The sequence below is a fragment of the Cryptotermes secundus genome, unplaced genomic scaffold, assembly GCF_002891405.2.
Source record: "Cryptotermes secundus unplaced genomic scaffold, Csec_1.0 scaffold909, whole genome shotgun sequence".
Classification (NCBI taxonomy): Eukaryota; Metazoa; Arthropoda; class Insecta; order Blattodea; family Kalotermitidae; genus Cryptotermes; species Cryptotermes secundus.
In genome coordinates, this window is record NW_019722439.1 from 334310 (window position 1) to 347996 (window position 13687).

A 13687-nucleotide genomic window follows, 5' to 3' on the forward strand; every position below is an offset into this window, starting at 1 on the left:
AAAGAATCGTGAATTTGAATAGAAAAGATGGAAAAGTTAACGAACAATGCTCTCTCAATTCCAATTAAGGGTCTAAAGAACATTTCTAATTCCTGCTTTTCTTCATACCACGAAACTCACTCAAGGTTAGACTCTCATGAGAATCTTGAACAGCCCGAAATAATATCAGGATAACGCATTCGACTCCCTGTTTTCTTTTTAATTCGCTTAGTGGGGGGTGGAGTCCAACTGGATCCACTCACACGGCCGCTGATTGGCCTATTGTAGCCTGCCCCGTGTCATTATGATCGTGGAGAACTTGTTGGAATGAAGATTGGCAGGGGAAACCGAATTACTCGGAGAAAACCCGCCCCAGCGACACTTTGTCCACCACAAATCCCACTTGACCAGACCCGGGATCGAACCCGGGCCGCCGCGGTGGAAAGCCAGCGAATAACCGCTTGAGTTATGGCGCGGCCCGACTCCCTGGTTGCTCCAGAAGATTTTTATGAACCCATGCCAGTGTACGGGGCTTGAGGTTGTTTGATTTTACAATCTGGAGTAATATTATTATTATTATTATTAGGCATCGCCTCGATGCTCTCTTTCATACTCAAGTCCACTTTGATTTCAAATTCTGTCCTCCTGTTCTGGAAATTGTTGGTCTCCAAGTTCCCGCTCGGTGTATCAGTGACTTTTCTCTGTTCAATGTCTGCTCCTCATGTACAAACTGTCCCTCTGCTGGATGTGCAGCAGTTGCTAATGTTTGCAGGGATGTGACGTATTCGGAGCCAGGAAAGTTCTCCTTAATCGTCTCTTATAATGGTATAATTGTTACTACTATTATTTGCACGTACATAAACTAGAATTAAAATGAATTATTATTATTATCATTAAGAGACACTTAGATTTGTGATAATGATTTTATTTTTTGTTTGTTTAATTAAATGCATTAATTTGTTGTCCTCAAATATTTACCTTTAATTATACTTTGACTGTATGTTGTGTTTGTATGTTTTTTCCTTGTAAAAGTTTCGACAACAAACACACGCTCTTAAATAGTGAAATTCATTTCAGTATAAACGTCGACAGCCTATCGGCACCTCTAACACAGACTGACTAAAACTACGACTTGCTGCAGTGACAAAACCAGACCTACTGACCGCGCGCGTTTATCAGCGATAATGACTCATTTTTCAATCGGCAGTTACAGCAGCACTCTGTGAGAAATGTTATTCCCGCTCAGCCCTGTTTCCAGGTTTCCCCGATCGTTGAACGCATTGTATATTTTAACATTCGATATGCAAACACGAGGGTATGTCCTATATGCCTGTGTGAAAAGTTTTTCTACGGTGAAGACACAGGTCCCAGATTGATTTCAGGTTCAAAATACTACAAAACTTCTTGATATGCAATAAATTAACTTTATACTGTAATGCACATTCATTGAAAACGTTTTAAAATAATCACAGACTCACAATAATCACTCTAAACATGGCTACTAAACCGTGTAGGAGCCAGCCTCTGTTAATTACCACCCTCCATAATACTATGGAGGAACTATTGGCATAATTTTGCAGCTCTGCCTCGTCTTTCAATTCCGGCGAAGGTAGGTGTTTTATTCATATGTAATCTGGAACAATTCACCTATTGGGAAACTAACTGTAGAATTATTTGTACAGATATTTTGAGCAGACAAAACAAAATGGTGTGCTAATGGATTAAGAAGAATCTCTACACTTTCAATAAGAACGCGGTACTCACTTTAAACTTTTGTACATGCTGGAATGTATGGGAACTCCATATTCATCGATGTCCGTTAAGTCAGTGTAGCACCATGTTCCACCAACTTCTCCCCACTGTTCGAAAACTTTGAATTCAAAATGGTGGCTGTCATCAACAAGATGGCGAGCTGCGCAGAGACCTGCAGGGCCAGCGCCAATCACAGCGACACGTATGCGAGACATGTTGATGTTCCAGTTTAAAACTGAGAAAAGAAAAAGTGACATTTAAGAAATGTGTCAGCGACATATTTAGAGCACAAATTGTATTGGTATAAAACTTTCACTGTTTGTCCGACAGACAATCTTTGACGGCTGAAAGGCGTTTGTAGGTTTCAAGGATGTCGTACATTTTGATATTTAAACGTTGCCCGATTCACTTCGAAATATATCTCCTTCATTAAGAAAAGGTGCTGCTTAATATGCTCCACTAGGAATACCTGTGGATTTCGTATATATATTGTCACGTGCCTCCGTGAATAATAATAATGGGTTTTGGATTGGATGATTGGATTTATTAGAATCTTCACTCGGAAGCACGCTCAATTATAAGAACTCACAATTTCAGCCGAAGCCTTCTTCCTGGACTGCCGAGGACTCGCTCCATTCTCCTTCTGAATCGATTCTGTTCTGTACTACTTATATATATATAAGATCCATAGAAATCACCGTTTCCTATATTGTTGTATTTACAGCGCCGTTGCATAGAAACGGAAGTCATCCGATTGGAAATGTGTTTACTGAGTCGTTGCCTAGCAGTGGGTCTACATGTCATATTAAGTAAAGGAACATGAATTAGTAATATGAGTTAAAGCACAAGTTACGACAGGAAATATTTTCCGTAAAAATGGTTATTCTCGCGGTATGTACCACTGCTGTATGAAAAGCGGCACCGTGTGTACCGAGCGAAGAGTAATTTCCCCGCTATAAGCCAGAAAGGAGAGAACACGCTATCGTCTTTCGCCAACGATTTGTTCGCATGCCGGCCGTTCGCAGATATTTCGAAGAGAGTACAGTACTGTTACGGATTTGATGAACGCGTTGCCAGGCAACACCTCTGTAAACACGGTCCAACACGCAAAAATAGAGGAGGCTGTTTTTCTCGTGTCCGCGGTGACGTCACGCAGCGGCGTGTGGTGATCACGTGACATGTGCTCCTGTGATGCGTGACCGTTCCTCGGCTATATAAGTGACAGAATTCGTTCAGTTCAGAGACGAGTCAGTTCTCGGTAGGAGATAGCCACGGGAAGTTCGTAGTTGAAGAAGAGTACAAGAAGTCAGCCTGTGAAGATTTAACGTGTGATTTGAAGTCTTTATGTGAGACTTTTATAGCTCCTGTGTTATAAATCCGTTTCCAGGAAAAGGTTAGTGAGGACTAATGCAGATAGACTGAAGAGAATATTGTGGAGTGATGGGAAATTGTGTAAATCAGCAAGAGTGTTATAATTATGTGTAATTACTTCCTGTAAGTATCAAGTAAATCCAACTACAAACCCCGCATCTTAGTCACTGTGACAGGTGACAATAGGAGTGATAAATTATATGGCATTTATTTTAAGAAATTTTAATGATATTATTTCGGAATTTTAAGCAGACAAATCGAGCTAAATTGCTCAATGGCGAAGCGTTGAAGAGCTGAATTCTTTCTTTGAGAATAGAGTCCTAGACACCGACAAAGCAGCCAGTCACTTCACTAACTGAGCTACAGCGAACTAAGGAAATTGTGCACATTAGGATAAAGTGGCTGTTGAGTAAGTGAACATACATTTCACTGCTTCTGTTTTGAGATGCATTCTAAACGAGAAGTTGCAAACTTGCGTCCATTAGCTTCGCTCTGTCGGCCTATCGGAACATTAGAATGTAGCATCCCGGGAAACCCCCAACCGGTTCAGGGAGTTATAATACAATTTGTCCGTCCATTCAAGTTTAGGTCAAAATGGGTCAACGTAACGAATGAAGAAAGCAGTCTTCTGGGATTTGGCACCGTGTATATGTGGTGTTAACCGACGTTTCGGAGGAACGTATCGCCTCCATCTTCAGGGTAGAAGAAAAAGTATAAGAAATCTGCANTGTCTTGCAATTTTTTTATATAATTAAGCAAACGGGAGTGAATTTAACATAATTATACTATTGATACACTCGTAACTTCTTAATATAGGCATATCTTCTTAAATTAAAATTAAATATAGAACGTCATTGAGTTCAATATCTGTGTGTATCATGTAGTAATGAATAGTTAACAAAGCACACAAGGAAAAACATTTTTAGGTGCTGTATAATTCCCTGTTTTAGCTACAGCATTTACCTAAACTTTGTCGGAAATGAATTCATGAGAATTTATTACAAGTAAAAGTGTGGAGATTTCATTTTCAGAACCTATGTATCCTGCCATTTCGTTTTACCTGCCAACAGAATATATATATATGAAAGTGTATTTGAATAGGAGAAGCAGACGCGTAGCATATTTACATTCTGTGGTAGAAGCGAGAAACAACATTTTGATTACAGCACTGGTGGACCAACCCGTTTCTCTCTGGCTCTGTTAAAACAACAGAAAACTGAAACCACTTTTCCAATAAAAGAGCCTGATTTCATTGTATTAATTATAATTTTAACCCTACCTCAGTTGTGGTTTCCTGTGGACGCGTGTTAGAATATTACCAAGCTAAACAGTGAACCTGTAACCGTGAAATGACAACAGCGAAGAGCGTGCACAGAATTCTAACTACAAGTACCCTCCTCATACACTAACATTCCCACAAAATACAATTTTAAACCTAATAGTACATGAATCTTTATGGTATGGATCCTCTTGTGTATAATTCACTAAAAGAATATGATTTGAGGCAGTCTACACAATAGTATGTTCAGAAAATAAACAAGATAGACATTATTGTGTCAACATCTGTTTTATTTTGCTGCTGATATCTTCGCTACACGTGTCGACCCTTACCTTCAGAAATCTGACACAAAGTATTCATGTACACCTGAAGATGACCCAGGTAAATGTCGAAACATGTAGTGAAGATATCACAGCAAAATAAAGCAGATGCTGACACGATACTGTCTGTTTATTTTCTGTAGGGAGCCGGGATAGCTCAGTCAGTATAGCGACTGGCTACTGGCTGGCTGACTGAGGGGTCGGAGTTCGAGTCCCGGTAGTATCAAGAATTTTTTCTTCTCCAAATTGTTCAGACCGGCTCTGGGGTCCAATTGCTACTGGGGGCTCTTTCCCCGGGGGTAAGGTGGCCGGGTCGTGAAGCTGACCACTCACCTCCAGCTAGTGCCGAGGTCAAGAAAATATGAGGTGTTATTAGTGCAGGACCTCCTCTGTGGTCTAGTGGTCAGAGTTCCTGGCTACAGATCCAGAGGTCTGGGTTCGATTTCCGGTACTACCAGATTTTCTGAGAAGTAGTGGGTCTGGAACGGGTTCCACACAGTCTAGTGATGATAATTGAGGAGCTATTTCAAGGAAATAGCGGCTCTGGTCTAGAAAAGCGAAATTAACGGCCGTGGGGATTCGTTGCGCTGACCACGCGACACCCCCTATCCACTAAAGTTGGCACTAACTTAGCCGACACGCGGCGGTGGCTCGGTCGGTATAGTTCGCTTGCGGACTAAAACCACGGAGTTTGTTTTTGTTTTTGTTATTAGTGCAGAAGTGGAGGAAGCTGCAAGCTACCTGCTGAACACAACCCCAGCTACTGCTCTGCATGACAAGCGCTACACAAAGCATTACTGAATAAAGTTTACATTTCTGTGTATGTGTCCTGTTTGCATTTGATGTAATATTGGCGGTACTTACTTATGGACCTGAGCCCTTCTTGAGGACAAGCCAAATCTGCAGCCAAATTTTCCAACTTTAGCGGGTAGAGGGTGTCGCGTGGTCAGCGCAACGAATCCCCACGGATGTTAATCTCGGTTTTCTAGACCGGAGCCGATATTTCCTTGAAATAGCTCCTCAATTATCCTCATGAGGCTGAGTGGACCCCGTTCCAGACCTACTGCTTCTCAGAAAATCTGGTACCGCCGGGAATCGAACCCGGGACCACTGGATCTGTAGCCATCTGACCACTAGACCCCAGATGCGGTGTCGCTTAACATTAAGCGAGAAGATAACTAGTTTCCGAATTCATTTATTTGGCCATCATATGCTGCACGCAGTGAGTTAAGCTGATGAATGTTCCGATGCTCTGCACAGAGAAGTCATGTCATGGTAAATGAGTGTCTCGACGTTTGGTAGATGAGTTTTTAAGAATAAATTATAGCTAACACGGCGTATCCTACAATTGACTGACAGTGTCTATGGGAGTTGGTTGGAAGAGGCGAAGAAAAATACTGGAGTGGTTCGTCACGCACTCAGAAGATAGCGACATAATTAATTGACCGCATTAATTCATAGCAATTAAAACATGGAGCCAACTTAAGCTATAAAGTCGTGGGAGTATTTCAACTTGAAGTGAATTTCTCTATGTGATGTATATAGCATGAACATACTGGTGCTGCACCTGGTGTCAATTCTGGAAGTCCTGGAATGTAACTTCAAGGCGGAAATTCTAATACAGGTCTATATTAAAGTGCAAGCCTAAGGTTTCTGTTTGTTGTCTTACCTATTTCCCATCTAGGACCTAATACAGAATATCCGAATTTACTACAAAGACCACTTTGCAATAAATTCGGTTGCCACGGCTGCTAGAGCGATGTATGGAATTACGGAAGAACATCTGGATGCAATTCTAACCCTTATATGCAATCACTCACGGAGCTGAGCCCTTCTTGAGGAGAAGCAAATTCTGCAGCTACTCAAGAATTTCCCAGCATTTTATGGAACCCGAAGGTTCATTACCGTGTTCACAAGAGCCCTCCACTGGTCCATATCCTGAGCCAGATCAATCCAATCCATACCACCCCATTCTATCTCTCTAAGCTCCATTTTAATATTGTTCACCCACCTACGCGAACTTGGTCTTCCCAGTAGTCTCTTTCCTTCTGGCTTTCTCATCAATATCCTATATGCATTCCTCTTCTCCCCCATTCGTGCTACATTCCCTGCCCACCTCACCTTCCTTGACTTGATTATTGTAATTGTACTTGACATTGTAATACACTAGAAAATAAAATAGACTTTCAAATAGTTGCAGATATTTACTGAAAAAGATGAATCACTTAAATTTGCATTCCATGTCGCTTATTAATTTCTGTCAGTCAAAACGCAAACCGTTGAAAATATGAGGAAAACTTCACCCAATTGTCAGCATTCCCTTCTGAAGTCATACTTCTCGGAGGGCAGAAGGACACAGACAGTGCTGTGGGTCTGAAACAGCTGCACTGAGAAAGACGGTTTGCTTTATATTGTGGTATTCTGGTTAATGAGACCGTACAGTTTGGTACGTAGTTACCAACCTTTCGGATTAATATGACTCCAGCATTACTGGGATTTCTACAGATACCTCGGGAACGTTGGAAATCCTTTAGAAGACCAGAACGCGTCATAATCTCAAAGGTCACAAAATAAAAATTTACTTTCGTGAAACCTTCAAATCGCATGTGCTCAATGGCGGAAATTTGGGTTGTGTTATAAGAAGTGGAAACTTTCTATGAAACATTAATAGTCACGTGATTATTAACGAATATGTTGATGCTTTCTTCTGAATTGGCAACTTAGATATTGAAAAGACAGGCACTGTCGCACCTCAGGTAGTTAGAAGCGTACATCACACCTCAGGGACAAGGGTTCAACCCGGAATTTCTGTGGACAGTAGCAGTGAAGAAGGTCATTATATGAGCTGACTGCGTTTTCGTCCGCTAATAGCCGTTCCCGCGCCTGCGCTGTGCAATAGCCCTGAGAATGAAGTGCACTATCACACTCGGTATTGTCTTTAGACGTTTCACCTTTGCCCGACACTTAGATGGTTATAGAAAACAACTTTTTGTTTCCATAGTAAAAATATTGTTTACAGTATGTCTCATATCCTCATATTTTCATACACTTATCGTCTTTGAAGCGATACTGGTTATTTTCCATAACTTCCATTAAAACATTTGAGCGTACGCATTTTACAGTAAGACTTTCAGTACAATGAGATACCCTCCCCGAATTAAATATCGCACTATATAGGAATGTTTAAAAATGAAGTTCTCTCTCACAATGAAGTCGGATTACCTCTAAACTCTAGAAGTGAACAAAGAAACACTCACCAGTTGTGAATACTTGCTCGGGATTACTCCGTAAATCTTTCTTGGAAGCTTGAAACGTCTTTTCCAGCTTCTTTATTCACTTCTATTCAATAGAGAAGTTCCTTTCTGTATAAAATAAATACCTGCACAGAAGTTGGTAACGCTCGTGCTCAAACTCAAGTGTTTTCTGTTCCGCGTGCACTTCCCCTCTTTATATAGACTGTGGAGATGCTGCGACAGGAGGAGGGGACCAACAGGAGGGGAAAATAAAGGACAGATAACGAAGTGAACCATTGCGACAGGAGTAGGTGGCCATTTTTCATTGTATGGTTTAAGCTTGTTATGAAATAATATATCTTGCGCAATAATTGGAACTTTATAGAAATTTATTTCCACTCTACTATATTTTAACTAACTCCATGGATAAGAGTTCTTCTTGAGAAGATAATAGTCAGTGAGGTAATAAATAAATTCCCAACTCTTTATAGAATTTGAAGGTTCACTGCTCCTTGTAACATTTCGTAACATGCCTGACTTTTATGATGGGAACTTAGCCCCACGCCCAAATCATCACAAGCTGCAGTAACACTCCTTGTTGACTGTTCGTGACTGTTTTCAATATATTTACAGCTGCTCTTTACATCAGGGGGCCTTCTCCAATCACAACGCGACGAGGAACAAGATAGGTATTTTATTATTATTATTATTGGGCTATTGTTATTATTATTAAATTCTATGTGTATGTATCTCGCCACATCATGGAATAACCATTCGAAATGTACTTATTTTATTTTTCTCACCTGTTAAAGCCAACTTTAGTTTTTTCATGGAATTATTATTAATTTATTGTCATTATGTAGACTGTCTTATTTTGTTTTTTAGTTATTTTGTGTATTTCTATGTACTCGTGCTAACTGTGTAATTGGCCTCTGTGCTGTTAAATTTGTACGTAAATAAATACGAATTTAATTGAATTATTGTCACTCTGCTAGATGTGCAGCAGTTGCTGATGTTGTTTGCAGGGATGTTGACGTATTCGGAGTGAGGAAAGTTCTCCCCAAACGATTTTTAAATATAGTATAATTGTTAGTATTATTATTTTCGTGTACAATAAACAACAATTAAACTGAATTATTATTACTATTATCCTCTCTGAAAATCTATACTTTTAATTTCTCAATTAAATATTTATACATTTCATTTCTCAGTTCTCAGTAACACTTAGATTTATGTTAATGAAATTATTATTATTATTATTTGTTTACTTGTCTGCATTAATGTGTTTTCCTCCAGTGCTTGCCTGTAATCTGTCTTTGACTTTATGTTGTGATTGTCCATAATGTAATTACTTGTATCTACCCTGTGCTCTGCCTGTAATTGGCCTTGCGGCTGTTGACTCGGCACGTAAATAATAAAGAATTGAATTATTATTATTAGGGATATAGGTTTTAGGGATATTATCATGTAATCCTGAAAAAGAACTTACAGGCACTCAACGCTATCTTACTCAAATTAAAAAGGACATATGTCACGCAGTATAAATGACAATAATTACGTTATTAAAAATCTGCAATTTACTCAGTTGAAACAGAAACCTGCTAGTTCAGAGCTTAAGCTGTCATGATCAATATCACAGCATGGTTCCTTTAGTGGCTCCAGCTTGCGTGAACAATTCGTTAAAATTGTATCATACCCGATCTTCCCACGGCGGTCATCTGTACCAAAATACACGGGGGCATATCATAGAAAGGCCGGTCACGGCAGCCGAGCCGTGTACTGTCTTCGGTCGCTTGGAAGCCGGGATCGTGGTTCCGAATGCCACACAAGGCATGGATATTTGGTATGTGTATGAGTTTATTTTGTGTTTGTGTTGTCCTGTGTTTACATAGAGGCCTCGTGACGAGCTGATCACTCGTCCAAGGAGTCCTAACATCTGTAAAATGATTATAAAACTGAAAAAATCAGAGGTCAGAGCCCAAGGGGCTGTAGAGTCAGTGGAAAAAGAAACACAGAAAGATAGCGATCTGTAAGTTACATCTGCAGGATACCTTTAAATTCATATTCATGTATAGACGCCCATGAGGAGCCTATGAGGTGCAAACGAATTGTGCATAATTACGTAAAGGGGGGGGGGGGCAACGTGCCTAAGTTACTACGATACCGATATTATGACCTGCCAGAATACTGATTTCTGGTCCTGGGTCACCCTGTATATATGGCGCTGACGTTTCTGTTGCCCCCTGTAGATTTCGCTATAATACTTTCCAGGACTTGTTATGATGGCAGCCACCTATGTAGTGTACAGTTTTAAAGAACGTTATCTAAATATTCATAAAATGTTATATATGAAGACTTGTATGACAAAATAGGAGAATCACAGATGCGAGAAACCGACTCCCACTTAAACGCACATTGTATTATGTCCGAACATAGAGTTCGCTTCACCTTTAAGCCCACAAGTGCGGTTAAGTGCGGTCCCAAAAACATCTGCTTCTGTCCCTACAAAACCAACAGAGAACTGAGAGTTGGTCGATGTTTTTCTGTTGGATATTAGAATGAATCTGCTCGCGCGCAAAACATTTCTGTCTCTTGGTAGAGTACATTTTTTGCTTAGGCATACAAGAGTCACTACTTAGCTTCCATTTGTTCAAAGCAAAATATTTTCTGTGATTCATTCATTCATCAATGGCTCTACAACCCTTTGTTGGGGCCCTGACCTCTTTTTCAGTTTCGCAATCTTTTCTACAAAGACGGTAGGACTCCTTGGGCGGGTGATCAGCCCATAGCAAGGCCGCTGCCTACACACAGGACAACACGCACACAGACATCCATGGCTTGAGTGGGATTCGAACCCACGATCCCAACATTCTGGCGAACGAAGACAGTTCATACCTTCGAACGCGCGGCTATTGTGATCAGCACTCTCTGTGATTCCTAACAGGTAAACTACCGGTAACTGTTTACATGCCGTGGATGGACAGTGCTGACAATGTAGCTCCGTTTGTACGTGGCACGACTCAGTCTTGTCCGTCGCGCGAAAGAAACGCAACCCGCTCCAGTGCTTGACCAAATTTCGGGCGACCTCCCGAATGGGTTACATAACAGTTACATCAGCCGATCTACTGCCCTCACGAAGGGAGCGGCGATGGCACGTGGGACATGCAGTCACATGAGCGGAGCGGACGAAGGAAGAAACAACAACGCAGCTCTTAAACTACGCTTCCTCATTCGTCAAGCGTTGTCACGTGTCATTTGAACAGATCGCTTGTCCTCGCTATGGATGCTTTAACAACAAAGATAATTCACCGCACAAAAATTAATATAGTTCACTGAAGCTTCACAACCAGTGAACCATTATCTATCTGGTTAACCCCACGAAGTGTAATCATTCTTAAAATCTAATAGTTGCTCAACTACTCATTCACTCCCCTTTATGAGAAGGTTAATTACATTGCTCTCAAAAGCACGTTACTGGCCTCCATCCTAAGTAAACTTTAGCTATACAAAAACAAAAACAAACTCCGTGGCATGTAGTCCGCAAGCGAAGTATACCGACCGAGCGACCGCCGCTTATCGGCGAAATTAGTGCCAATTTTGCGGAAAAAGGGTGTCACGTGGTCAGCGCAACGGATCCCCACGGCCGTTAATCTCGGTTTTCTAGACCGGAGCAGCGATTTCCTTTAAATAGCTCCTCAATTAACCTCACAAGGCTGAGTGGACCCCGTTCCAGATCCACTACTTCTCAAAAAATCTGGTGGCACCGGGAATATAAACCAGGACTCCTGGATCTGTAGCCAGAAACTCTGACCACGCTGATATTTTTTATTCATTTACTTTGAAACTTCTGTAACAATTTCAAATATGAATTTTAGTACAGTAAATAGAAAGGTGAGGTTAGTAATTACTTATGAACAACCGGGCATCGCGTCTGTAATTTCTGAGAAGTGTCCTCACACTGCCCATTACAATCTTAACACATTTCATTGTGCACGGACATGAGTGCGTTTGTACGCCATTTTAGAGCATCAAATAAAAAAATACATATTCTTTGAGGGGCTATGCTACAAGCCGGAAGGTAGCGGGTTCAAGTCCCGATGAGGTCATTGGATATTTTTTTTTCAATTTACCTAATCCTTCCGGCCGCACTAGGCCCTGGGGTTTACTCAGCCTCTAACATAAATGAGTACCAGGAATTAATTTAATAATTTTCCTGGGGAGTAAAGCGCGGCCGACGCGTAGGGCTGACAAACTTACCGCCATCTTTGAGCCGATTGTCTAGATAATGTGGGACCCTCAACGTCTCACAGCCCTATGGGCCTTCACGGCCTGTTACAGGGATAGCTTTACATTTTTTTACATTTTATATTCTTCTACTTATCTGGTAACTAATTACGTAAAACCACTGGCCAATTCCAGCCGACATTGTGAAGCAGTATCTAATCTACAGCTTGATGTCATATTGAGAGGCCACTCGTAAGTCGTGAGGCCGTGAATTAATGCAACAAACAGCTGGCGTGACAAGACGTCAGTTCTAATAACCAGCTTCACTAGTTCAAGCAAGATATACACTGCACAATAAGTAAAGGAAGATAAAGCATTTGTTATGGAATTTTTAAATGTGTTACTGGAAGAATTCAAAGAGAGTGTCAATTCAAGTTGCTAGAAGGTCTGCTTCGTTGCGAAGAACCACGAGTTCAAAACCGGTGGTTCAGTGGCCATAAGGTCTAAAAGTTCGTGACGATGGTACATTGCTACAAGTGTTATATTTTTGGACATTATCCATTGTCTTGTCTATTTTCTAAAAAACCGCCCTGTTTATTTTTTAAAAAACAGGATGGTGGATAATGTCCAAAAACATCATACTTGTGTAGACTTGAAAGGATTCTGACGATGGTGTATACTGTACTTCCTTGGCTTGTTTTGGACTTCATCCATCGTCTGGTATGTAAAAGACAAAAGACCACAACGTTTCGGAGACTGGATATGTCTCCGTCCTCAGGTGGGTACGGCAGGATAAACCTACTCAGTTGGGCCCGTTAGAAAGAGCTAGTCTCAATCACTGGACCAGTCCCGTGAAACTCCCATATTACTGGTGGGCAACATGGCCGCCATGACACCACAGTGCAATGCTACTCATCCTACAATAACTAAATTTAAAATGGCCGACAGGGCCGAGAGCACAAACGGTAAGAAGCTATGCTAACACAGCAACTATTTGAGTGCTCCCCCCAATGCAATAAATACTTTTACAACCACATCTCTTGTACTGCAGAGGTCCTCCCCCCAAACCTATTTCTATTCTTGAACTGTGTTCAATATCACTAGTCAAGGAGGATAAGGTTGGCACGAATGGGGGTGGCGAAGAATGCATGTAGGATATTGGTGGGAAAGCCAGAAGGCAAGAGATTACTGGGTGGGTAGACAGTATTAAAATGTATCCTAGAGAGATAGTTTGGTATGGTATGGATTGGATTGATCTGGCTCAGGATAGGGCTCTTGTGAACACAGTAATGAACCTTCGGGTTCCATAAAAGGCTGGGAAGTTCTTGAGTGGCTGCACAATTGGCGAGTTCTCAAGAAGAGCTCAGTTCCATAAGTAAATTCAATATCACTTCACCCATATCCTTTGGGTTGGATTTGAGTGAAGTGCTATTAAACTTAGTCCCCAATCTTTTCCAAAAAAAAAAAAATAGCAACGGAATAAGAGCCTCTGCAGCTCTGGAGTACAAGAGATTAGGTTGCAAATTATT

General features: G+C 41.1%; 1 protein-coding gene across 4 annotated transcripts in view; it reads right to left on the bottom strand.

The window, feature by feature from the left end:
- Positions 1 to 13687, bottom strand: part of LOC111861504 (flavin-containing monooxygenase FMO GS-OX-like 4) — a 100564-nt gene that overhangs the window by 11770 nt on the left and 75107 nt on the right. For 2 of the 4 annotated variants that reach the window (XM_023846148.2, XM_023846147.2), the window contains one exon: positions 1744 to 1966. In XM_023846148.2, coding sequence (XP_023701916.1) covers positions 1744 to 1946 — 203 coding nt within the window. In that variant the 5' untranslated portion in view covers positions 1947 to 1966. Of the gene's footprint in view, positions 1 to 1743; positions 1967 to 7958; positions 8247 to 13687 lie in introns of those variants that run through there. The other 2 variants (XM_023846144.2, XM_023846146.2) reach the window with 2 other exon arrangements.